At 38.6% G+C, this 26,818-nt stretch overlaps 1 protein-coding gene across 1 annotated transcript in view; it reads right to left on the reverse strand.

The window, feature by feature from the left end:
- Positions 1-26,818, reverse strand: part of FBXO42 (F-box protein 42) — a 135,338-nt gene that overhangs the window by 28,932 nt on the left and 79,588 nt on the right. The window contains exon 4 of the mRNA XM_044667795.1: positions 20,838-20,972. Within this exon, the coding sequence (XP_044523730.1) occupies positions 20,838-20,972 (135 nt within the window). The remainder of the gene's footprint in view (positions 1-20,837; positions 20,973-26,818) is intronic.

The raw sequence follows: 26,818 nt of genomic DNA on the forward strand, positions 1-26,818 counted from the left end.
ACTTGGAGCAGAGATCTAGTCTGGTGAACAATGAATTACCCAGCACAAGAGGAGGCTGAAACACTAACCCCTAGGGAAATAATCAGCAGAGAGGGAGTCGGAAAGTAAGCAATAGGAGAATATAAAGTAAAGGGGAAAAAAGACTGAATTTACCAAAGATCTCAGGAAGAAGAAAACTCAAAAGCCTTGAACATAAGCAGCTAAATGAATAGGGAAGTTTTTAACAGCAGGAAGAAATATGTGCTCCAGATCTAGTAAATGAGTGTAGGCATTTACAAATACATACTATAAAACAAAGGAAAATGATCCAACACTTGAAGAGACAAGGAACCCTCTGGAATTTGAGGAGAACATGAAATCTACAACTCACTTTTCTTGAGTGATTTAAAAGAGAAATGAGAATTATGAGAGCAGAATTTATGGCCTGTATATCAAAAAATGGATGGAACAGAAAAACTGAAATCTCTGATGACAAGTGTCATCAAAGAAACAAAAGAAAGAACAACTGATTGGGAATGCAAATATAAAGAAGTAAAGGTCAATCTAGACTAGGAGAAGCAAAAAAAAATCAATAATATTAAAAGAAAATATACTTTCTATCCAAGTAAAATATACTAACCTGAAAAATAGAATGCATAGGGGAAAACCTAAGGATTATAGGTCTCCCAGAAGACAAGTCAAAAAAATCTGAACACTATAATGCAAGAAAAAATACAAAAGAAAAGTTCTTGGCACTGTCAAATGGTACAGTATTAGAAATGGATATGGCAGGGCAGCTAGTTAGCACAGTGGATAGAGCACCAGGCCTAGAGTTGGAAGGATCGGGTTCAAATTTGGCCTCAGACTCTTCCATGCTGTGCAACCCTGGGCAAGTCAATGCATAGCCCTTGTTACCTTTCTGTCTTAGAACTGATATTAAAATAGAAGGTAAGGGGGAGGAGGGGGGAAGAGATGGCTATGGCTTTATCAATGAAAACAACATAAAGGAAGATGAATTAATATCTGATTCATTGCTTCAGTCTAAGAACCACTGGATAGGGCCTTTCTATCTGACTGCAGAGGAAATCCCCTAAATACTTTATATTGTCTCTCTTATTAGAATGTGATTCCTACTTGAGAGCAGAGAGGTTGAATTTCTATTATATCCCCAATGTTTAGTACAATGCTTTGTATAAAATGCTTGATAAATGTTTTTTTCCTAATTCATCTCAATTTAATCTGATAATTTATTAATTGTAGCTTTTATGTATATACAAAGAAGGTACCTAAAAAAAGTTTGCAGACTCAAATAAGAATGGTTTAGAAGTTTAAAAAGATGGTCTGGTCTTGGGTTTCAGAGAAGGGTTCAAAGAAGAGTCTCTTCTTTCCTAAAAAGTCCAACTCAGTTGCTATCCCCTCCACGAATCCTTCCGTCTCTGACCTCTCTACCATCCTTTTAATTTCTCACAGCCCTTTTGCCTAGATCACTTTTGCATTTCTCTCTCTTTTTAGAAGTCATTAGTATATATGCCACCCTCCCCCCTTGTGTTTTAAGTTTCTTAGGGGCAGGGAGTATGTTGTTTTTGCCATCTTCCTATCCCCAGTGACTAACATCAGGTCTTACACACGAAAGACATTTAATAAAAGTTTGCTGAATAAAAAGCAAGTGTCCTTTTCAATGGAGAAAGACCTAGGACCAGCATTATGTAGCTCAATCTCATGACTGCCTATTTGACTCTCCTCAATTTATCCAAACTATTCAGTTGTCAGACTTTCCACATAAAAGCATGTTGTGATGTGCTCATTGCACTGAAAAAAAATCATGCTTGCTCCCAGGAAAAAGGTGGGGGAGGGGACCAATGGGCATAGAATGTTACACAGTATAAACCATTAGGCATGATTATGGCATTTTATTTTGGTAACAAGGGAGAATTCTCATGGGGTCAAAGGACATATTGGATACATGTTGGTAAAAAAATGGAAGCCATCAATAAACTTTCTTTTTTAAACCTCATGGTAATTTTTTTTCCCAAGAAAACACAAGAAATCCATACACGCTGGAAAGGTCCAAGAGTCAGTTTATAGAGTCTTTTCAATGGATAAAGGGCTGGGACTGAAGTGAGTTCAAGCCTGGCCTCAGACATTTACTAGCTATATAACCCTGGGCCAGTCACTGAATCTCTATCTCGGTTTTTTCATCTTTAAATTAGTTATAATAATGACAACTAAACTCCTACTGCTGTTGTGAGGATAAAATGAGAAAATATTTACGAAATGCCTTGCAAACCGTAAGGAGTTATATAAATATTATAAATATCATCATTTAGAAACTCTTTAGCTTCATTTCTATTCAGAGGAAAAATCCTAATACATCTCACTGGTTCATAAATTCATATTGTTAACAGTTCCAATAAATGGAGATATATGGGGAAAATCAACTAAAGAATCAACACTAAATAGTTGAGACAAAGCTATGTAATCAACATACATGTTTCAGAAGGGTGTTAATATAACACGACAAAAAACATTTTAAAATTATTTTTAGTTTAAATAAAGTCTTATATCTTTGTTATAAATGGCAGGGCACAAAGGCACTTGCTAAGCCTAAGGTCCTCACTGAGTACCAAGAAATGTACATTTTGAACACTCTGATTTGCTCATAATTACGTTAATCAAGATATACTATTTTAAGGAAAACAAATTATTTATCTTTAAAATTAAGTAAAAGCAGAACTCCAACACAACTAAAAACTTTTTTTGCCTCAGTGATCAGGCTCATTCCAAATAATTGCATTATTCAAATCCTGATCAGCAGAAATATACATAGATCAGGTTATTTCCAGTTATGTAACTTAACAAACTTACTGTTTCCTTAAGGCTTTCTAAATGCACAAGATGTCATTTCTAATCTAACTTTCATGGAAGCAAAAGTTTACTTGAACTTGTACAGCTCTTCTCTTCTGGCAGCAAAAATGAAATAAAACAGCCAGGGAGACAGACAGACAGACAGACAGACACACTCAACACTCTCTCTTCTCTCTCTGTCTCTGTCTCTCTTTCCCTCCCTCCCTCCCTCTCCCTTTTCCTCTCCCTCTCCCCCCCTCCCCCCGCTCCATTTTCTTCTACTTTCTTCCATATATCATCAATCGCTCAAAAGTCCCAATATCTCAAATTGCAATATTAACTAATTACCTGCTGTAACTTCTAAAGAATTAAAATGATGTAACAGGGCAATGCTGCACATAGCAATGTGCTACGGATGATTAAGGAGTTTTTTTAATTAAGGGAGGGATTACCAAATTTATCCATTCTGGCTAATTCATCCTAAAAGATGTGTGAGCCCAGAAACTAGAAATAAGGGGTAGGCTACAATGAATGCTAACATAAAAACTGATTTATGAGGAAGGATTTTGAATGCTCCTGAATAAATCAATTCAGCCTATACTTCCACAAGTAGCCTGATGAAATACTGGATTTAATGGTCTGTTTTATTCATAGTATTAAAAGGCATATTTTCTCACAGGAGAAAAGAAAAAGTAAATGCCAAAAAAATGTTAGACCACATTCAGGGAGAGGTTTGGTCATACAATATACAAGAAATTTAAAGTTATCGTTTCCAGAGCAACTATAACAACCATAAAGCATATTTACAGTGAATCCCAATTAGGGGATTTCAAGGACCGAAAACAACCTTTAAAAGTGCAGGGGCCACTCAGCTCTGACTTATGAACACAACTCCAAGCTTGGAGAGGGAAACTGCACGAGTTCCCAAGCCTTTGTCAGCAGAAGTATTTTGTAACCCTTCTACCTACATACAGTACATGGGTAAACATCACATACCTCAAGACCTGCCCAGAATTCTGATGTAGTCCTAGGAAGTCACCACCATATATCCATGGTGATACTCTTCTCTAGATTCCAAGACAGATAAACTGGCCAAATCCTCTCTCCTTCTTATGTCCCAATGGCAGGACTGTCCTGCAATTCAGTTATATATATATATATATATATATATATATATATATATATATATATATATATATATATATATATATATATAAAACACTCAGTCTGTGCAAAGCACTGTGCTGAGCATCACAAGGTCCTTTGGGTGTGGTGGCTGAAGATAGTCATGAGAGAATGAGAACTTTGCTTCTACTTATACATGGTCACGTTAACTTTTAAATTAAATTTAAATTCAAAATAATTAAAAATCACTTTACCAACATTATCTCATTTGGTCCTCTCAAAATTCTGTGAGACAAGTAATAACAGTATTTATTATTGAAGAAACTGAAGCCTCCAGAGGGATAGTGACTTGTACAGTCACAGAAGGAGTAAAGGAGCCCTGAGACTCAGGTCCTGCATCTCCAAATCCTCTCCACACTTTGCTAGCTCCCCAGTTCTTCCCTGCATTTAGAAGCACCCCTTGTCAGGAAAGGTGGCAGGAACAAAGATGACTAGGTCATACCCTAGGGCCTCCAGTTCAATGAGGTTCTCAGCTGACTCTCCCCTAAAAGGGTAGCTATTGTTCATCCTTCATTTTCAAAAAAGTCCAATGACATCACGGATGAGGTCTAGACTTGCTTAAGAATCATATGTTGTACAAAGTCATCAGCCTCACTCTCTTCCTGAGTCATCAAAGTCCAGTGGAAAGGTAAACTTCAGGTTTACCTTTAAAGTCAGGAAAACTGGTGATGGCCCAGGAGGCATCCTCGATGTCAGACCAAGCTCTGAGTGACAATCTTTGGAATGAATTGTTCTCATCTGCCCCTTCCCCCAGAAGAAGTCTTCACATGTAATGAGGCAGACATTCCCTGATTCATCAAAGAGTTTGAGGCTCCTTGGCTACTCTCAACCTGGTTTAGTCTACCTGCTGGGATGTGGTCGCTGTGAATGCTACAGCTTCTTGGAGCCACAGGTGTGAGCTGGGTGGCAGGTGGACACAAAATCGGCAAGCACACCTGAAGGGCTCACCCCAAAGGTGCTAGTCTTCTTTGAACCCTCTGTGGTATGTACAGGCTTCCAGTCTCACCTCTGGCTGTCAGTAGCTGTGTGGCCATGTGAAAGTTATGTCACTTCTGAGTTTGTCTCCTCATCTGTAAAGTTCAAATCCTACTGCTTTTACTTTACCACTTCCCAGGAGGCTTGTGAGAAAGATTATTTTAAATGTTACAGAAATGTAAGATTTTCTTTAAACTACCAATAAGCTAAGCTCCTAGAGTTTAGTCCTAGGGACTATGTTATGTACCCACGGTGAAAAGAAAATTATTTTCTGCTGATAATAGCAAGAATATGATCACTTACTAGTTTTCACAGCTTGTTAAATTTTAAGTCTCTTTCCACACATTCAGGTCTGACCATGTCAGATACTGCCACTCCCCGCCCCCATTCAGTAAATTCTGATAGTTTCCCTTAGGGTCCAGGATCCTATATCAAGTCCTTAGTTTAGCTTTAAAGTCCTTCATAACCTGGGCTCTTTCTATATTTCCAATCTTTTTACACATTATATCCCTCTGATCCAGTGCTAGTGGCCTCCTTGCTATTCCTTAAACAAGACCAGGGGTCGGTAACGTATGGCTCTCGAGCCATAATCTGGCTCTTTTGAGGGCCAGATATGGCTCTTTCTGCAGGAGCCATAAAGTCCATTTTTTTTTCGGGCGCTGTTACAGGAGCGGCACTGTGAGCACTGTACGGCTCTCACGAAATTACATTTTAAAAAATGTGGAGTTTATGGCTCTCACAGCCAAAAAGGTTGCCGACCCCTGAACAAGACGCTCCGACTCTTGACTCTATAAAGTTTCACCAGCTGTTCCCCATATCTGGAACTCTTATCCTTGGGGTTTCCACCTTCTGACTGCCCTTGATAAAATCTCACCTTCTACAGGAAGTCTTTCCTGATGCCCCTTCATGCTAAAGCTTTCCTTTGTTGATTAGCTCCAATTCTCCTGTCTCTATCTTGTTTGTAAGTAGATGTTTGGATGCTCCCTCCCCCCATTTGACTCTAAGTTTTTTGAGAGCAGGGAATGCCCTCTACCTTTCTCTGCTCCACCACCACACAATGAACAGTACCAGGCCCACAGGAAGAAGTAAATAATACTAGCTGGCTGACAACTGAAAGAACACCGACAAATCTCACCTTGGATATCTGCTACCTGCATGACCTTGGCCAAGTCACAGAGAGCTGGCCTCTGTAACAGCTCTAGCTTAAGGATCTATGACAGTGATTTCCAAAGTGGGCGCCACCGCCCCCTGGTGGGTGCTGCAGCAATCCAGGAGAGCGGTGATGGCCACAGGTGCATTTGGGGGCTATGAATAACTGTAAGGGGGCACTAAGTAATATTTTTTCTGGAAAGGGGGCAGTAGGCCAAAAAAGTTTGGGAACCACTGCTCTAAGAGGAGCCAAAAAGTCAAACATGTGCAAATGTCATTCACTTCAGTCTGAACTTTAGCTCCAACCAACAGGGGTCTCAGTAGTTCACAGAAATATTCACCAGGGGGCACCATAAACATGATGTGAAAGACTTTTTTCTAAAACTAAAGTACTAGAAAACAGTAGCCAAGAACTCCAAAGCAAGCAGACAAATGACCAAATTCTTTACCAAATATTTCAGAGTTGCAGGTCTAGGAGCCACTCTCTTGTTCCATCATTCTTTCCTCCTTATATACTTTCAATGCATAGCCCAACAGAGCAAAACAGATGTTATAAATTCCTATAAGACAAGTAACTTGAATGCTGAATCACCTTCTGTATGCAGGTTCTCTACTGCTCTGGAGTCCAATGACCTGGGTTCAAATCTTACATCTACCTACACAACCTTGAGTTAACCGCACTTAACCTCTCTGGGTTTGTGTCTTCATCTGTAAAATGAACAGGCTGGACTAAATGACCTTACAGGTCCTTTCCATATCTAAGCTATAACCTGATGACCTTGAAGAGAAATCAGTCCTCTGCTTAGTTCACAGGTGTCATAAAGATATCTGGTTCTCCAGGGTAATGCCAAGAGAGGACAAATACTGACAGATATTATCTATAAGGTAGAACAGACCTCAAAAATCGACTCAGGAATGGAAAAAAAAAGTTCTGAATCACTATTAATTAGAGAAATGCAAATTAAATAACTTTGAGGTACCACCACACATCTATCACATTAGTTATTAAGACAGAAAAGGAAAATGACAAAATTTGCATGGGATGTGGGGAAATTGAGACACAAATGCACTTTGGGGCAGTTGTGAACTCAGTCATCCATTCTGGAGAGTAATTTGGACCTATGCCCAAAGGGCAGAAATGGGGATTTTCATTTTTAATAATGGAAAAAGTACTCATATAGACAAAATCACCTAGCCTGGAGGTATGAACTTTTGAAAGAGAAGGTTGTTATCAAGTCTTCAGGACCTGGTTTTCTAACTGTGGCTAAATTTCACACATTATCCTAAAATGAACAGTATGTATTTTGGAAAAGTGTTTCCAACCCTCCAAAAGGGCTTCACGGCTAAGAAAATGGCACTTGATCTAAAGTCAAAAATAATTAATCCCTTTATCTTGAATTTTATTTTGTGTCAATAGTGGAATTGCATCATGTGCCATTCAATACTGAAAGTCTTCAATGGGCAGTATTGCCTGGGAGGTACTACTTAATCATTTTATTATATTTTGATAGGCTTCTCAACTTACCCTGGGATAGAAGTGTAAGAACTACTAATGGGCCTGAACCCACTACTAATGGGCATAGAAATTTTAACTTGCTCTATTTTTCCAACCTGACCAGGGTTTGACCCTCCTTAGGCAACCAATGGCCTTCTGGTCCCAGTGGCTAAACACAGTGGCACCAGACTTAACACAAACAATAGACTGACTCACTGTAGAATTCATCAACTCAAGTGATCTACCAGGCAGCCTACCCCAGGAACAGAGATTAGAGGTGTGTCCTCCATAGTGTTTTGCTTTAAAGGGTGAGAGTTAGAAAAGATCCTATTCAGATTTACTTCATTTGAAATTGTGAAAACACCTCAGAGCAGCATGACATCATGAATAGATTAGCTTAAATTTGAGTCTTACTTCTGACACATACAAAGCTCAGCTTGTCTAGTTCTGAGTAATGGTTCTGAATACTTTACAACTTTCAAAAGCCAAGAAGTTACCTTGAAACACATATTTTAAATCCTCTCAATCAGCATTGGTGAAGACTTGGCACTCATACAGAGCCAGCACTGGGTGTCCTTCCCCACTCTTTCCAGTATCTGAGGATATTTTTTGCATGCCCCACCCTCCCTCTGTCTAGCAGCCCCAAGCCAGCACTTTCTCCTTCAAATCTCTCCAGAATGGGGGCTCACAGAAAGATACCCCAACAAGGCTCTAGATCAAATTAGTTGCTCCCATTCACTAAATTTATTATTTATTTTTTAGTAATCTTTACCTTCTGTCTTAATATCAATTCTAAGATATAATATTAGCAAGCACTAGACAATCTGGGTTAAATGACTTCCCCAAGGGTCACACAAATGGGAAGTATCTGCAGTCAGATTTGAATCTAAGCCCTTTCTACTCCAGGACTGGTGCTCTATCCATTCTGCTACCTAGATGCCCCTTTATTTATTTATTTTAATGGCTATTCACATTTAAAAAGAGATCAATTAGAATAAACCTTAGATACATATCAAGGTCACCAGCTAAGCCAGCACCAGTATCATATTCACTTGACAGTACAGTGTTTTCTTGCATGGATGATAATCTATTCAGCTATCTATCAAGTACTTTTTAAATAACATTTTGAAAAGATACCTATTTCAAAATACTGAAAAAGAACCTAATGAAATAAACAATGAAAATAAAATTGTCAGCCCAAACTCTATTCTGAAGTTCAAGCCACTTACATTTTTTCTGGAGCCTCAGGGCAATACAGGGAGAGTTCCCAAAGAGCCACAAGACTTGGAAAGGCTCCTGACAGTAATCATTTAAACAACCCTCAGATTTTTTCCTGTCTACAATTGCCTTTTTCACCACTGAGACATTCGAAGAGGTGAATCCTCTCCCACTCTCTTTTAAGTGCCAAAGACATGCAATTTCTGGAGAAATCCAAAGAGAGGAGCATTCTCTCAGATTGTAAGTACATGGATGAAGAAACACTTATTTGTCACTCCCTCCTATGTGATGGCCATTAGCAACACACAGTGACAATCTCCCAAATAATCCATGATAAAGCACTAGCTGAAAAAGATGTTTCCAAAATCACATGCTGAGTCATGGGACAAATAAAACAAAAGGGTCAGCACGCAGTCCGGGAGCACAATTTTACTTTGAACAATGATAAAAGTCACAGAGGCTTCTGTTATTAATGAAAACCTGATGTAGAAAAAAATCTGGAGCAAAAGTCATGGGTCTCAGCTCCTAATTCTGGGTGGCCAAGCACATACCTCTCTGGGTTCTTGGTACATTATCTGGAAAGTGAGGGGACACTGAACTAAATGGTTTCTGGGGTCCCTTCCAGGCCTAGATCTCACAACAATATTGGCAAGATTCCTGAATCTGGAGTCAGAAGGTCTAAGTTCTAGTCCTAACTTTGTGGTTTACTTACCCAAAGTGACAGTGGTCAAAATCACTATGTGCAGCCATCTCCTCACTTGTAAAAAGTGGGAACTTAGGAACTTTTTAAAAAAGGGTTTCATCCAATAAAAAAGGCTGAACTGAGAGATGGTAGAGTTAGGATTTTAAAATTCACAAAATAATCTATATGTGCAAAGTATCAAGAATATTGCTTGTGTAAAAAAAGTAGAATTCTACAAAAAAAGTAGAATTCCAGATTTTTTCTCTACAAAAGAAGAAATCAGAAGTCTCATCAAAGTTTTGAAAAGATGAAATAATTTATTCCCAAATGAAAGCTGATGGCTGATAAAGGAACAAAATGATTAATCCTTTATTCCTATCCAAGTCCTGATCAAATATATACACCCAGTAGATTTACCTGTTGTTTCTCCTCTAAGTGACATACTCTGGAAAAATCTAAAAATCTGGTTTCTCACCACTTGTTTGGAGAATGTAAATGTAAGTATAATCAGATTACAGCCAAAACCTATAGACCTCCAGAATGGTCACAAATGGCACACAAAGCTGCTGAATTGAATTGTTCAAGAGCATTCCTATGTGCTCCCTGGGAGGGAAATAAAGAGATCAGAAGTGATGAAAAAAAAAAGATATCTTGCATGTTAGTCCTAAAGATAATAGCCTTTAAATATTTCTCCTTACTTTCCTAACTGGATGGGGTACATTTTTTATGTGAACATACTTATAAAGTATTAGCTCCCTGAGGGCAAGAATACTTTGTTGTTTTTGTCTTGTATCACCAGAAACTCAATCCATAGCCAGAGCCAGGATCAATTAATGCCTTTTTCTGCATCACAAAACTACCAGTTCATTAAGATTATTAGATAGATTAACTTTGAGATCACAGAATTTTAAAGAGTTTAAAGGAATCTTAAATATTATTTAATTCAACTCTTTTTATGTGGAAAATTAGGAAACGTGTGGCTAAAAAGGTTAAAAAATTAATCCAAGATCACACAGGGAGCTTGTGGTAGACAGTGACAACTAGCATCTAATCTAGATGAGTTTTAATTCCCTTAAGTGAACTGCACTGTAAGAAAGATGCTGAACCAGAAATAAACACTACATGAATCTGGGGTGCGGAATGGAAGAGATAAAAAGAAATAAAAGAACCAAATCTTGAGAAGGAAAAGTACATTTCCTTGAGAAGGAAAGCCAGCTCTTCTCCCAAGATTAGTTAACTCAAATGATAGCTTACGCTTTGTGCCTTTGATTACCATCAATATCTTATTACTTATAAGATCATTCTGTGGAACTTATTCTTAAACATTGACACAATTCTTAATAATCATTTCCCAATATTTTGCAATCCATGTCCTCTGCCTCCACTCTCATTCCACCTCCCCCTCCAAGAGAGCAGGTATTATGATATAGATTGTACATGTGTTATCAGACAATCCATATATCCATGTACAAAAAATATATTTCCTGACTGCCAAGTACGTTCACGAAGTGTTTTCCTTTCAGAATTGACTGATTATTCTATTTTTTGTATTACATATCTAGGTAGAAAGAATTAGGCTACATATCCAGATTTTGAAAGATCTAATATCTGGAAGACATACAAAGCATAAGCACAGATTTTGACAGTTACACTTGAGCTTTGAACTTCAGTGATTCTGAAACAATTTCTCTGAGATTTGTCTTTGGTCCCCTGGCTGCTTGCTCCTCACACATGACATTCTATCCTGTATCCCTCCAGGATTTTGCACTTGTTATATTCCCTCCCCTCCCCCAATGCCCTTCTTCCTCACTTAGGGGAATTCCTGCCTTTCTTTAAGACTCAAACATCATCTTTGCATGAGGCCTTTCCCAGACTCTCCAAATGCCAGAACCTTCCCCTTATAAGGTTACCTTTCATCTACTCTCTCTATAGAGACAGTGACAGAGAGATAGATCTTTTATGTATGTATTTATTTAGTCGTTTCTTCCCTGTGTGTATGTAAGCTTTTTGAGGACAAATACCTTTTTTCTGGTGGGGAGATATTTTTGCCTAAACACGATGCCTGGTGCTTGAAAACAGACACTAAATAAATGCTTGTTGACATATTAATGTATTTCCTAGCATATGTCAAATACCACACAAGAAACTGAAGGAGTTTCTGTTTAGGTAAGATAGACCCTACCCTCATGAACTATTTTATAGACCAGGGCAGGAAAATACAGCAAATCATACTATCCCCATACTGGGGGAATAACTTCTGATGTTAAAATAACACTTTACGGTTTACAAATCTTCAACGTAAGCTTTACATGTCATCTCAGTTGGTACTCATAATGATGAGGTAGGTGCCACACAGATGAGTAAATTGCAGCTGAACTTAAGCAACTTGCCCCAAGTCAAAAAAGCTATTAAAAGTCTATGGGGGGGGGGGGGCAGCTGGGTAGCTCAGTGGATTGAGAGCCAGGCCTAGAGACGGGAGGTCCTAGGTTCAAATCCAGCCTCAGCCACTTCCCAACTGTGTGATCCTGGGCAAGTCACTTGACCCCCATTGCCTACCCTTATCACTCTTCCACCTATAAGTCAATACACAGAAATTAAGGGTTTAAAATTAAAAAAAAAAAAAAAGTCTATGGGAGGGGCAGCTGGGTAGCTCAGTGGAGTGAGAGTCAGGCCTAGAGACAGGAGGTCCTAGGTTCAAACCCGGCCTCAGCCACTTCCCAGCTGTGTGACCCTGGGCAAGTCACTTGACCCCCATTGCCCACCCTTACCACTCTTCCACCTATGAGACAATACACCGAAGTTAAGGGTTAAAAAAAAAAAAAAGTCTTTGGGAGGGGCAGCTGGGTAGCTCAGTGGATTGAGAGTCAGGCCCAGAGATGGGAGGTCCTAGGTTCAAATCTGGCCTCAGACACTTCTCAGCTGTGTGACCCTGGGCAAATCACTTGACCCGTACTGCCTAGCCTTTACCACTCTTCTGTCTTGGAGCCAATACACAGTATTGACTCCAAGAAGGAAGGTAAAGGTTTAAAAAAAAAAAAAAAAGTCTATGGGCAGCCAGGTGGCTCAGTGGATATAGAGCCAGGCTTGGAGACAGGAAGACTTGGGTTCAAATCTGGCCTCGGATACTTCCTAGCTATGTGACCCTGGGCAAGTCGCTTAACCCCAACTGAGTAGCCCATACCACTCTCTTCTCCTTTGGAATACTTAGTATAGATTCCAAGACAGAATGTAAGGTTTTAAAAAAAAAAAAAAAAAAAAAAAAAGCTTAGTAAGGATGGGTTTATATTGTAAGTCAAAGATTCTTGTCACTGTGCTACTCTGCCTTCTCTTAGCATCCATAACCAAGGAGATTCAATTAAATGAGCATAGTGCTGTGTGCCTGTACACTGAGCTGGGTGGTGAGAAATGGAAATAAGAAGCCAAAGACTAAGGGGCACAGCAGACTCAAAAGTCAAGAACCATGTAAAGCTGAACTGGTTACCCATTAACTCAAAAATTTTAGGGGGAAAAAATAAGGCAAGGCTTTATGGCCTGGGGAAAAGGGAGAGTGGCTACAGGTTACAGTGAGGATGGAGAATAATTTCAGGAGAGATAAAAAGGCATGGAAAATACATAGGATAGGAATTTCAATCAGGGAGGTAGAACATTTGTTCTTGTATATATAGCAGGGATGAAGAATATGGGACATGGGCAAGTTGACAAACCATAAATTATGGACCTAATCCCAATTTTAACAATGTCTGAGGAAAAATAAAACTCCAGTGCCTTCCATCTCTATGATCAAATATAAATTCCTTTAACTTTCAAAGCACTTCATAACCTACTCCCATCCCATATTTTTCTAGTCTTTTTCTTTTCTCTTACCTTCCCTCTTAAAATCAATACTAAGTACTGGTTCCAAGGCAAAAGATCCTAAGGGCTGGCCAATGGGGGTTAAGTGACTTGCCCAGGGTCACAAAGCTAGTTAGTGTCTGAGCACACAGTTGAATCCAGGACCCTTCGTCTCTAGGCTTGGTCCTCTAATCCACTGAGCCACCTAGCTGACCAGCCCTTTCCAGTCTTCTTATATCTTACATCCTGCCCACCCCTTCCTGTCCCAAAAAACTCTTTAATTCAATAAAAATAGCTTCCTGGTTGTGCCTCAAATAAAACACAACTATCTCCAGATTCCAGGCATTTTCTTTACCTGTCCTCCATGCCTTGAATGCTTTCCCAACTCATCTCCACCTCTTGGCTTCTTGAGTTTCCTTTAAATCTCAATTAAAATCCCACCTTCCACAGAAACCCTTCCCCAATCCTTCTTAATTCTAGGTCCTTCCATCTCCTGATTATTTCTAATTTATTCTCCCTTACAACTTGTCTGTATATAATATAATTGTTTGCATGTTGTTTCCTCTATTAGAATGTGAGTTCTTTAAGAGTAGAGACTGCCTTTGGCTCTTTTTTTTTTTTTATCCCAAGTGATTAGGAGTGATTAGCCTGACACACAGCAGGTGCTTAATAAATGCTTACAGACTAACAAAGCAGATTTGACTTGCATCTTGCTGACTTTCACCAATATTTTCTGGAATACGATATACTATATCAACTGTGTCAAGGAGATTTGAGACTTTGATTGCAGTCCCTGAATGGAATAATCCAGAGCTCCCTTTGGGTGTCAGATAAGCTCTCTGAAACCTTCAGATCCAGAAAAGCTGGGTTTACAGGAGTATGATAGATGAAATCTGAAACAACTGAGGAAACAAAGGTTTAAGCATATCAATTTATTAAGCAATGCAAGCCAACTGCATAAAAAATTGGGACCAGGCCTCCTCAGTTTAGCACTGGATCCAAATACAAGAGGAGCCAGATTTTTATGCATTAAAAGAAAACAATTAACAGAATATTAACCAGAATACAAGATTAGGTCATCTGATTTCTACTTGGAGGAAAGATTAGGGATGTTCCAAATTAGAAAGACAAGGGAAAAAATGCAATTCCTTGAATCAGAAAAAGAGGTGTCCCACTCCCCTGAAGTGTCTGAATTCAAAAGAACAAGGAAACAGAAATTGGTTGACTAATACAGGGTCAGTTTTCAGATAAAGACATATGGGTTGCCTGAGATATATAACTGTGAGAAAACTCTGCATCAATCTTTGGATCTTACTGGGTTTCTGGTCACTACAACCAAGTTAAGGATCTTTAAGTAACAATGCAATAAAGTTTTCTCACAAAACAGAAATTGGACTAGACCCATAAATGAATAGAAAGGGAAATGAGCTAGGTCCAGAACTGAGTTACAAAATGGAGTCAGTGTGGATTACTTAATCCCCCCATTTCTACATGGGCCACAGTCAAATGGGACTAGAGTCTGATTCCATCTTGAAGCACATTGCACTTGCTTGCAGAAAATCTCTTCCAACCCCATTTACCCTTCATCATCACTTACTAGTTATGTAACCTCAGGCAAATTACTGAATTTCTCCAGATTTCAGTTATCTAATCTATAAAGCCATCTAGGAACTAGATCAGATGATTTCTGAGGACCCGTTCCTGTTGTAAGATCTCTAATTTTATGATTCAAAAGCATAAATACACCAACAGCTAAAATACACACTCTTCTGGGTAAATCTATTGCAATTACATCTTAGCAAGAAATACAATATTACATAACCAAATACAACATAATGGATCATAGATTTGGTGCTAGAAACTGGGAGGTCATTCGGTCCAACTCCATTACTTTATAAAAAGACAGATACAAAAAGGTTAAGAAACTTGATTATGGTGACACAAACACCAAATGGCACTTTTCCCCAATAAGACCTGAAAGTCCCAGCTATTTACATATCAGCCACATGACACTTGGTGAATTCAGAAATTTGTTTTTCTCTAAACCCATTCCTTACATATACCTTCTATCTTCTGCAGATCTTTGAGACTTAAGACTCCTTCACTTGATAACAAAGCATCCCTGGCCTGTTTCCAGTACTACTTGCACTTTCACTCATACTCTTGACTCACAGGTCATGGTTACTACACCCCTGGCTTTCCATTACCACTTCCAAACATTCCCTCCATGACCATCACTAGCAACACTTTCTCTTCCTTTGAGATAAGCTATCCAAATGCTTTACCACCTAATCCAAATTCTTACAGTCATAGATAGCCACACAGGACAATCCTAATCAGTACTCAATAAATTAAATGCCTGGCTCTAAGCTGTCTCCACCACAATTCCTACCCTCATATTAGAGGATTTTAATCTACACATTTATATTTTCTCAACTACCTTAACACTCTAATTCCTTAATCTATTCACTTCCCATTCTCCACTGTATTTACACAGAAACAGTCATACCCTTAATCTTGCCATCACCTACAAGCATTCCACTTCCAGGTTGTCAACTATGAAATTCCCTTATCTGATCATAACCTTTTATCACATTCTATCTTTCCTTTTGCCCAACAACCCCTAAACTTGTTCTTCAGCCTCACCATGACCTCCAATTCCTCTTTCTCTCAGTTCTTTCCCAGGCTATCACCCCACGCCCTGGCTACACTCTGCTCTCTTCCCTATCCCTATTCCCTAGGCCAGTGATGGGCAAACTACAGCCAGATGAGGCCCCCTGAAATGTTCTATTCGACATTATTCCTAATCTGACGAATACAATGAGTAGGATACAATACAATGAAACTTTGAAAGAGTTGCCTTAGAAAAAGACTGACATATGAGCATTTCCTTTCCTTTGGCCCCCTCTTTAAAAAGTTTGCCCATCAATGCCCTAGGCAAATAAGTTCAAATCTATGTTATCCCCTACACTCAAATCCTTTGCCCCATCACCTAAAATACTTTGCCAACTCCTAACTTTAGATTACTCCCATCACTCATCTCCTATTCTTTCATTTATGTTTTGCTGAAAGGTGCTGGAAAAAAACCATGAAACCTTACTGATTTGGTACACTACAAATTTATGCTACATAACCTCAACTGGGCCCTCCCTCCAGCAAGGCAATCCCTTTACACCTACTGAATTCATTTGTTTGGAAAAGTAAAAATGCTAATTCATCACAACAGCCATTCCAAAACTTTTCAGCAAAGTTCTACTTCCCATGATACTTCCCCCTTCTTAGCTGAGGACTTCCACTCACATTTCAATTTTAAATGTTTAAAAAATTGATACTATTTCCCAAGAGCTCCCTCTTCTCTTTTCCTTTCAGTTCTCTACTGGTGGTATCATCTACCTCCATGGGTTCAATTATCTATCAATCAACTAAGCAGATGATTCCCAGATCTATACAATTTTTTTTAAACCTTTACCTTCTGTCTTAGAATTAATACTGTGTATTGGTTCCAAGGCAGAAGAACAATAAGAGCTAGGCAATGAGAGTTAAGTGACTTGCCCAGGGTCACACAGCTAGAAAGTGTCTGAGGCTGGCTCTCAATCCAACTGAGAGCCACCCAACTGCCCCAGATCTATACATTCTAATCTGTCTTCTGAGTTCCAAATTCATATCACCAACTACCTTTTGGACATCTCCAATTCAATACCCCTCATCTCTTCTCCCCTTATCCCATCATTTGTCCTCTTCCCAACTTCCTTATTACTGATGGCACTACCAATCACAACCTTGTTATCTTCACTCATCCTCATTCCACATATCCAAGTGGTTGTGAAATATCCCCTACTCAATGAAGATCCAGGAACTCCCTATTGCCTCCAATATTAAACATAAAATCTTTTATCTGGCATTTAAAGCACTTTACAACCTGATTCCTTCTTCTTTTACCATTTTTCTTATGCTTCACCTCATCATATACGCTATGATCCTGCTATGGATGATCCAGCTATGAATAGCTACTTGTTGTTCCTTACATGTGACATTCCATATAGTTGAACTGGCTATCCTAATTGGCTAAAATGCCCTTACTCTTCACTCCTAACTCTTAGCTTCGAGACTCAACACAAATCCCACATTCTGGAGGAAATCTTTCCTGGTATCCTTTATTATTAGCCTGTTTCCTATGTGATTACCTTCCATTTTACAACATCTCTATATTTTAAGCTTTAGTTATTTGCATGCCGGCTTCCCCTTATGAGAATGTGAACTCCTTTATAGCAGTAACTATTTTTGCTTTTCTTTGTATCCTCAGAATTAAGCATAGTTCCTGGAATATATTAAGCACCTAAAAATGCTTGCACCTAAAAATCTTTTTCAGTAGGGATTCTGACAAGATTACTGTAATTATATTATCATTCTTCTTGCCCTTCCACATATCTAACACCAAGTTAAGTCCCCTATCAGGTCTCAAAGATTACCTGGTCCAACTCTTTCATTTGACAAATGATAAAACTATGATCCCCTCCAGCTTTAACATTCCATGAATTTATGAGCTAATTAAAGCAAATACCACCAAAGCCAAGTCTCCATTCAGACTTTTTATTTCCCATCAAAGGACCCCACCCCTTATTTAGCATGTCTACTCCACTAAACAAACTCTGATTCCGAAGATCAAGTCTGTATTACCTCTCCTGACAAACACAGAGAAAGAGCTACACAAATAATCAGCACAAGAAGACCTGTGGGAGAGTCCCCTCCCCACCCTCAGCACCAAACCCAGTGAGTCACACTCATGAAGGGCAGATCAACAACCACGTTTTGTTCAGTCACTGATGTCTCAGGTCAGAACTGATTTTGGTCAGCTCTCATGACAGCATGCAGAAACATTTCCTCAGGAAATCTTCCCATGGGATTACTGCCTAAATGATATTCTCACAGGACTATCTTCTAACAGTGCTACTGATTAATAAAGGAGAAGAAATGTCAAAGGTATATTTAGGCAATGAAGGGTCTAAAAGTAGGAGTAGAGATAGCAGCAATCAAAGAGCTACAAGAAGGAAGAAAGGGAAGGAGAGAAGGAGAGAAGGGGGAGGAGGGAAGGAGGGAAGAAGGGAAGAAGGGAAGGAAGGAAGGAAGGAAGGAAGGAAGGAAGGAAGGAAGGAAGGAAGGAAGGAAGGAAGGAAGGAAGGAGCATTATTAAACCCTTACTATGTGCCAGATACTGTGCAAAGCACTTTACAAATATTATCTCATTTGATCTTCACAACAATCCTGGGAGGTGGATGTTGTTATGACCCCCATTTTACAGTTAAGCAAACTAAGGCAGCCAAGGATCAAATTACTCGCCTAGGGTCACACAGTGAAAATCACTGTATTAATTTTAAGCTCCTTCCTAAATTATTGCCTAGAAAAGGAGCCCCCAACAGATTTATTTTGAAACATAACTGGACTATAGTCCGGAAGGCAGAAGTTTCTTCCCATGTTTCCTATTAAGACTGCACATAGGGGCAGCTGGGTAGCTCAGTGGATTGAGAGCCAGGCCTAGAGACAGGAGGTCCTAGGTTCAAATCCAGCCTCAGACACTTCCCAGCTGTGTGACCCTGGGCAAGTCACTTGACCCCCATTGCCTACCCTTACCACTCTTCCGCCTATAAATCAATAAACAAAAGTTAAGGGTTTAAAATTTAAAAAAAAAAAGACTGCACATAGGGTGGGGGGGCACAGCTGAGTGATAGAGGGTTTGAGTATCCTGGCCAGTATTTTATCACAGATGTTTCTTACTTATACCATAACTGGCTTTTAATGTTTTGATTGTGTTACACCCATTGTCCAATATCAATAAAGATAACCAGTGACAGAGCTGACCCAGAACCTAGAACTATTTTCAATCCAGTCCAGAAATCAAAATGAAAAACAGAAGTTTTTCCACCCAGGTATATAAATTAGTGGCAGAAGACAGTCCAGTATTACTTACCAGTAAATTAAGTCACCTTAAAAACCCCTCTCTAAGGACTCTGGTGTTTTGGCCTCAATTTAGAAGAGCACCAAAGGGGAAACAGGATGGTTCTATACCCTTCTCTAATGATTCCCTGAATCTCTAAATCATAGGCAGGAAAGCCTCCATGTTCCCCCTCCTCCTCCAACCTGCCACCACTCATAAACCTTTCACATTTCAATTAATGTCAACATCATCCATACACCCAGTCCTGTAGACTCAAAACCCTGGGATCATCTTGAACTCTTTCTTTTCATTCACCTCCCACAGAATCTTTCAATCAGTTATCAAGCTCTATTGATTTTCCTTCCATAAAAGCATCCCACTCTGTCTCCAGTACCACTACTACCACTTAATTTAGGTCTTTAACACCTCTTATCAGGTCCATCAGAGTCTCCCTGCCCCTGGTTTCTCTCTTCCTTGATCCATACAGTTTTCCAATGAATAGCTTTCCTATTGACCAGATTTGTGTGTCACACTCCAACTCAAAACAAAACAGCCTCTGATGTACTGTTCTTGCAAATAGAAGGTAATATACACATTATCCACAGTCTCCTTTCCTGATTTCCTTATCTAAAAGTGTGCTCTCTCCTCAAATTTCCTGGAGTACTTTACCTGGAACTCCCCTTTCACATGCCCTCTCATATTCGACATTCTCATGTTTTGTTTTGTTTTTTAGTCATCATAGTGGCAATGTAATGGACAAAGTGTCAGGTTTAGAGTAGAGGATCTGGGTCCAAATTCCACCTCAGCCATTGACCACTTATGGAGTGATTTGGACAAGTCATTTACTCTCCCCTATCCCTTAGGTTCCTCATCTGAAAAACAAGGAGGGTAAATGACATGCCCCTCTGATCGTATGAGCTTTCTAACTCCTTAAGGAAAGGGACTGGGGCCTTTTCATCTTTGTTTTCCCAGACCCTTACTTATAGGATTCTTCTGAAAAGTGATTACTGAACAAAACATTAGAAATAACTGATATTCAAGCCAAGAGGGAGAAAAAAGACCAAGTCTCTCTGCTAGAACTCTGGCACAGAGGGGCTATGTAGGTAGGAATATACCTGCTATTAAATATTCCCACACTCGCCTCTTAAAAAGAGACAAGCAGAGACAAATCCCTATACACTCCCCAAATATCTGGGCTAGTAACAACAAAAGATATTCAGACATCTTAGCCCCAGGACAATAACACCTGTCAGCCAGCTAGAGTTCTCACGATGCTGTTTCTGTTTTGTCCTTGTTTTAAGCCCAGCACAAAGCAGCATTACACACCTATAAGAGACCTGGAGAAAACAAGACTGTCTTCACATAGCAAATCCCCAGAAAGCACCAGCATTAATGATAAAATTATAGACTTATCAATATAAAAACCTCAACAAGTATTCTTCCCTTGTCAAAACAAGTTATATGAAAAACCTTGAGAGATTCAACACATCAAGAGTGCTGAAGGAGGTCACAATAAGTGATAGAAAAGTCACTGTGTTGTCTCTCACCTGAAGCCAGAGGTCGGATCCACTCTTTACTATTGAGATCCAGTCTCCAGAGGTCATTGAAGGCAGCATTGCAGCTGCTCTGGGTGCAGCCTCCAAAGACATACATGGACTGATTAGCATCATAGTAACATGCACCTAGGAAAAGAGAAGAAAGAACAAAGATAAGAAAATGCTGCTTCTCTCTTAAACCTTGTACAAAGCCAGCCTTGGGATGGGGTTCAAGGACAAAATTAGGATGTTTAACTTTATTTTAAATTTGCATTCAGAAAAAGAAAAAAGGCATCTTTCTATTCTACCTTGAATGAGGATATAAATCTACAAACAAATTGTCGGGGAAAGTAGATAAAAACCCAGAAGGCACCTCCAGCTGAGTGACTCTCAGTTGTTATTCAGACCACATGAATTCTAATGATTCCCCACTACTGAAAACTCATCAAATTTATTTAACTTTACCAAGCAAACCTGCATAGTGATTCCTGAAATAAAAATTACTACCATAGAGGGAGTATCAAAACAGAACTTTAAAGATGTTGCTATTGACTGGCATTATAGAGAGCTGCAATAGTTAACTTTTCAGAGTAACCTTACACATGAGCAGTGGCTTCCAAAAACAACATTTTGTATGTGTATGAGATGATATGGCTTAAAGAAATAAAGACCCTTTAAGTGAACAGAAACAAGGTTTAATCTTTTCTCATGAGTAAGGGGACATGCCCTAATGGCAATGCTCAATGCATGGGTGCAGATACAAGCATTTTATAGATCCCTAACACAAACTCCCACCCACTCTGTTCAATAACTACTGTCTGGGGGCTGAACTGACAATCTAGGCACAAAAGACTACCCAATCGGAAAGCAAAAAGTTACATAGCATGAACACCACCACCCCCCAAAAGCATGAGTCCTATCACAAGTTCCCCAGGTTGGGGGGAGCAGGGGATAAAGAGGTAGCTATGTCTTCAGGAGGGACTCTTCTGACTTCTAAAGGTCAGAGGAGATAAGGAGGTAGGACAGTCTAATGGTTTGCTTTCTTTAAGAAATCTTTCAACCCATTGGGCCTATGTCCTTGAGATGTTATTCTGAACTCCTAAACAGATTTTCCTTCTCTAATGGAATCCCACCCTGAGAAGAACAAATGAATTCTTTTCTCTCTGCACAGTATGCACCTTTTGGCTGGCCAGGAAAAAGTACAAGAAGATGAAAGTCCAATAATGTCAGATTAGAAAGGGCCAAAGATATCATCTAGCCCAATATTCTTACTGTTAAAATTAGGATAGTGAGATGATAAGCCAGGAGGGAAGAAAGATGTGTAAATAGAACACCCCACCCCACCCCCAGGTCATGGAATTCCTGCCTGTCTGACCCAGCTCATCCCATTTGCACGTGGTGCCTATGCTGAGTGACTGGACATCACATAACTGAACAAGTGAGATGCATGCGGGCACTAAGAGGGGATAAAAGAAGAGGTGTGAGGGAGTCATCTCTCTCTATTCCCTTGGACAGCAGCAGTGGAGGACCATGGCTGAGAGAGATAGCCATGTGGAAAAACATGAGGTCAGAGTTAGATTAGATTAGGCTTTAATCTCTATATATCTGCTTTCTCTTATTCAAGTGATTATTAATAAACCCTATGGAAATTAAGAACCTGAAGTTTGCAATTTAAATGTAACACAGGGTAAGGTTAGATCTCAAGTCAAAAGGTCCTGGGCTGGCTCCCAACTCCGTCACACTTTCAAGAAATTATTTTTCCTTTTAGAACCTATTTCATCAATGGTAAGAAGATGGTCACAAGGTAAAGTGGCAACAACACAGAACTTGGACCTGACTTGTTTTTAGTTTTATCTTTATTTTATTCCAATAACAAATTTACACATAAGTTTTCCAAAGTTACATGATTCGTGTTGTCTCCCTCCTCTCTTTTCTCTCCCCTCCCAGAGTTGACAAGCAATTCAACTGGGTTATACATGCATTATCACTCAAAATATATTTCCATATTATTCATTTTTGTAACTGAATAATCTTATAAAACCAAAACCCCAAATCTCATACTCAAATAAACAAGTGATAAATCATATGTTTCCATCTGCATTTCTACTCCAACAGTTCTTTCTCTAGAGGTGGATAGCATTCTTTTTCATAAGTTCCTCAGAACTGTCCTGGATCATTGTATTGCTGTTAATAGTAAAGTCTGTCACATTTGATCACCTCACAGTATTTCAGTTACTGTGTATAATCTTTTGGTTCTGTACATTTCACTCTGCATCATTTCACATAAATCTTTCCAGTTCTTTCTGAAATCATCCTGTTCATCATTCTTTATAGCACAAAAGTATTCCATCACCATCATATACCACATTTTGTTCAGTCATTCCCCAGCTGAGGGACATCCCTTTAGTTTCCAATTACACAAAAAGTTCAGCTATAAATATTTTTGTATAAACAGGTCCCTTCCCATTTTTTTTTAGTCTCTTTGGGATACAGACCTACTAGTGGTATTGCTGGATCAAAAGGCATGCATTCTGTTAAAGCCTGTTGGGCATAATTTGGACCCAAGTTTTAAGCCTGGTTCTGCCAGGTACTATTTCTCAAATACACAAACAACTAGGTGAAATTTATAAGAATACAAGTCATTCCTCAAATGAGAAACGCTCAAGAAAATAAATCAAAGCTATCTATAGTCATATGAAAAAATGCTCTAAATCACTAATTAGAAAAATGAAAATTAAAACTACTGTAAGGTACTATCTCACACTTATCAGATTAGTTAATAACATGGAAAAGGGAAATGAAAAACATTGGAGGGGGATATAGGACAATTAGTACTCATGATCTATTATGAACTGTTCCAACCATTCTAGAAAACGATTTAGAACTATGCCCAAAGTTCTATAAAACTGTGCATACCTTTTGATCCACCAGAAAAGAGCCTACATGTACAAAACTTTTTATAGCAGCTCTTTTTGTGCTGTCATAGAACTGGAAATTATGGGCATGCCCATCAATTGAGGAATGCAACTGGGATGGACTACTGGGCCACAAGAAATGACAAACAGGATGATTTGGGGAAAACCTGGATTTACATGAACTGATACAAAGTAAAGTAAGCAGAATCAAGATTACATTGTACACAGTAACAACAATGTTGTAATAATGATGATCAACTGTGAATGCCTTAGTTAGTCTCAGTAAAATAATAATCCAAGACAATTCCAAAAGACTAATGATGAAAAACGAGATATAACTGATTGAGTTTGAATGCAGATCAAAAAGCATACTTGTTAAAAAATCTTTATTTTTCTTGGTTTTTGGAAGTTGTGATCTTTGTTTTGTTTCACATAATTAATATGCAAATATGTTTTGCATAACAGCACATATATGGCCTATATCAAATTACTTGCTTTCTGAGGAATAGGGGAAATAATTTGGAACTCAGAATTTTTTTAATGAATTCTGAAATTTATTCTTACATGTAATCAGGAAATAATAAAATATATTTTTAAATCCTCTTCTGAAAAATATATACACTGCTTAAATTATTAAGAAAAGGAACATGACTTTTAAAATCAGCCCTACAAAGCTGTTCCACATTAAGGCCAATCCAAATCATAGTATTGTGTGTGACTAATCTCTAAAAAGCAAGTGGTAGAAGGGTTAAGAAAGTTACAAATGCATTGGGAAAATTCTATAGTCACACCAGCATGTTTACTAGTCCTTAATAAAAAAATCAATGTAGTGAGGACTTAGTACTGAAAGACCTGGATTTGAGTCTCAGATTCCCACTAACTAGCTAAATGACCATAACATTTCTAAACTTATTTCCCCCTATATTAAACAGAGATAATAATACTTGCATAAGAGACAGTATAGCCAGCTTTAGAAGTCAAGAATACTTGGTTTCAAGTCCTATTTCTGAAATATACAATCTGTAAAACCATTAATTTATTTTTCATTGGCCCAGGCATTTTCTAAAACCATAAAGTACATAAAACTATAAAGGTATTGCACACTGAACATGATTTCAGCCTTTTTCAGCTTGATCAGTTGTATGGATTTTTCCCCCTTTTTTTAATCTCTAAAAAATTACTATTTTCTATATGAGAGATAGGGCTCTCTGGAAGGAAAGATGGAGAGCAATATTAGGAATAGCTACGATGATGTAAAAAACAAATGACATCAACAGAAACTTTTTCTTTAAACCATCTGCTTCCTTCCTCACTGAGCTGCAAGTACTAAATAAATAAACTTTAATGTACTACAGAAATGAGAGCTATTATTTTTATTACCACTGAGAAATAAAGAAAAATATTTATGGCAGATGTTAAACCCCAACTATAACTATAAACTACACATAACAGGAAAAGGGCAATAATAGCTCAGGGAAAATTTAAACTTCAACTAAGCAAAAAGAAGGCAGTTTGGCCCTGGTTAGTTAATAAGTATGGGAGTAAAACGCTGTAGATGTTTCCCACTCTAAGGCTGATTTATTCATTATCCTATGCAATGCTGACTTCAAGGTTATAATCAAACAGAGTATAGGATAGAAACTTCTTCCTTCCTTGTTTTCTCACACATATCACCAGTAAAATAAAAACTGTAAGATATAAATAGATCAGAACAACTAGGGGTTAAATAAAAGGGAGGAAGAGAAGAAACCGGGAGACTTAATGGGCTAGGACTACAGCTTCAATGGCCAGAATCTGTTTAGCAAGTCACTGCTTTTGAGGCTTATTTGAAACTCTAGCACCGTTTATTAAATTTTAGAAAATGAAAAAGTATTCTACTGGTTACATACCAAATGTCACTGCCACAATTCTTTACTGACATGAATAACTCTTCCTAATTCAACCCATCCACTAGATCCCTTCAGTAATTCTTGTTACCAAAAGATTTGTATACCTATTTGTGTCAAGCCATCCACACAAAAGGTCATTTTGATACACAAGCTGTTGTGGATTCCATCAGGAGACAATAGGTTGCTCCTGGAATAAGTACTGTTGCAAATAAGATCTGTAATAGCTGTCCAGTCTGCCAAAAGTTCAATCAAAGTGCATTCAGAAAGAAAGGTTTGGGTGGTAGACCTTTAGCATATTGTCCATTTGAGAGTTTACAGATTGACTATATCTGTATGCCTAAAGCTGGAAGATACAAGTATTGTCTTGTGATAGTTGATAGACTAACTAAATGGCCTGAAGCTTTTCCATCAAATACAAATACAGCTAGTTTTGTGGTGAAAGTGTTACTTAAGGAAATTGTGCCTAGATTTGGTGTACCTTTAACCATAGATTCGGATAAGGGATCTCATTTCACTCAGGATATCCTTAGAAGAGTCTATGAGAATCTAGGAATAACACCTAAATATCATGTTCCGTATCATCCGCAAAGTTCAGGTCAGATGGAGTGTATGAATAGGGAACTCAAGACTATGGTTGGGAAACTCTGTACTGAAACTCATCTTAAATGGCCAGAGATTCTTCCCATAGCTTTGTTTTACCTACGTACGAGACCAAGAGTGGATCTACATATATCATCATATGAGATGCTCTTTGGACATGCTCCACTACAAGCAAAAACTTGTAAGGCTGTTTATGCATCACTCTTAGGAGGTGATTGCCAAACTGCTTCATATTTAAGTGCTTTACAGCAGAGGCTAAGAGAATTACAAGATATGGAAGTATTAATTCAATCTGGTCCATTGGATTATTCTCTTCATAATTTTCAACCAGGTGATATGGTCTATGTGAAAAATCTTGCCAAAATATCAGCAACAAAACAAAACTGGGTAGGTCCTTATACAATTGTATTAGTTTCACCATCTTCTGTGAAAGTTTTAGGTAGAGACTCATGGTATCATTGTTCTCACATTAAATTAGCACACGGAGAAGATAATGAAAATGTAGAGATTGTTAATAATGAAGTTGGAGGAGGAGGAGGAGGAGGAGGGGGGGGGAGGGGAGGAGGAGGAGGAGGAGGAGGAGGAGGAG

The sequence above is a fragment of the Gracilinanus agilis genome, chromosome 3, assembly GCF_016433145.1.
Source record: "Gracilinanus agilis isolate LMUSP501 chromosome 3, AgileGrace, whole genome shotgun sequence".
NCBI lineage: Eukaryota > Metazoa > Chordata > Mammalia > Didelphimorphia > Didelphidae > Gracilinanus > Gracilinanus agilis.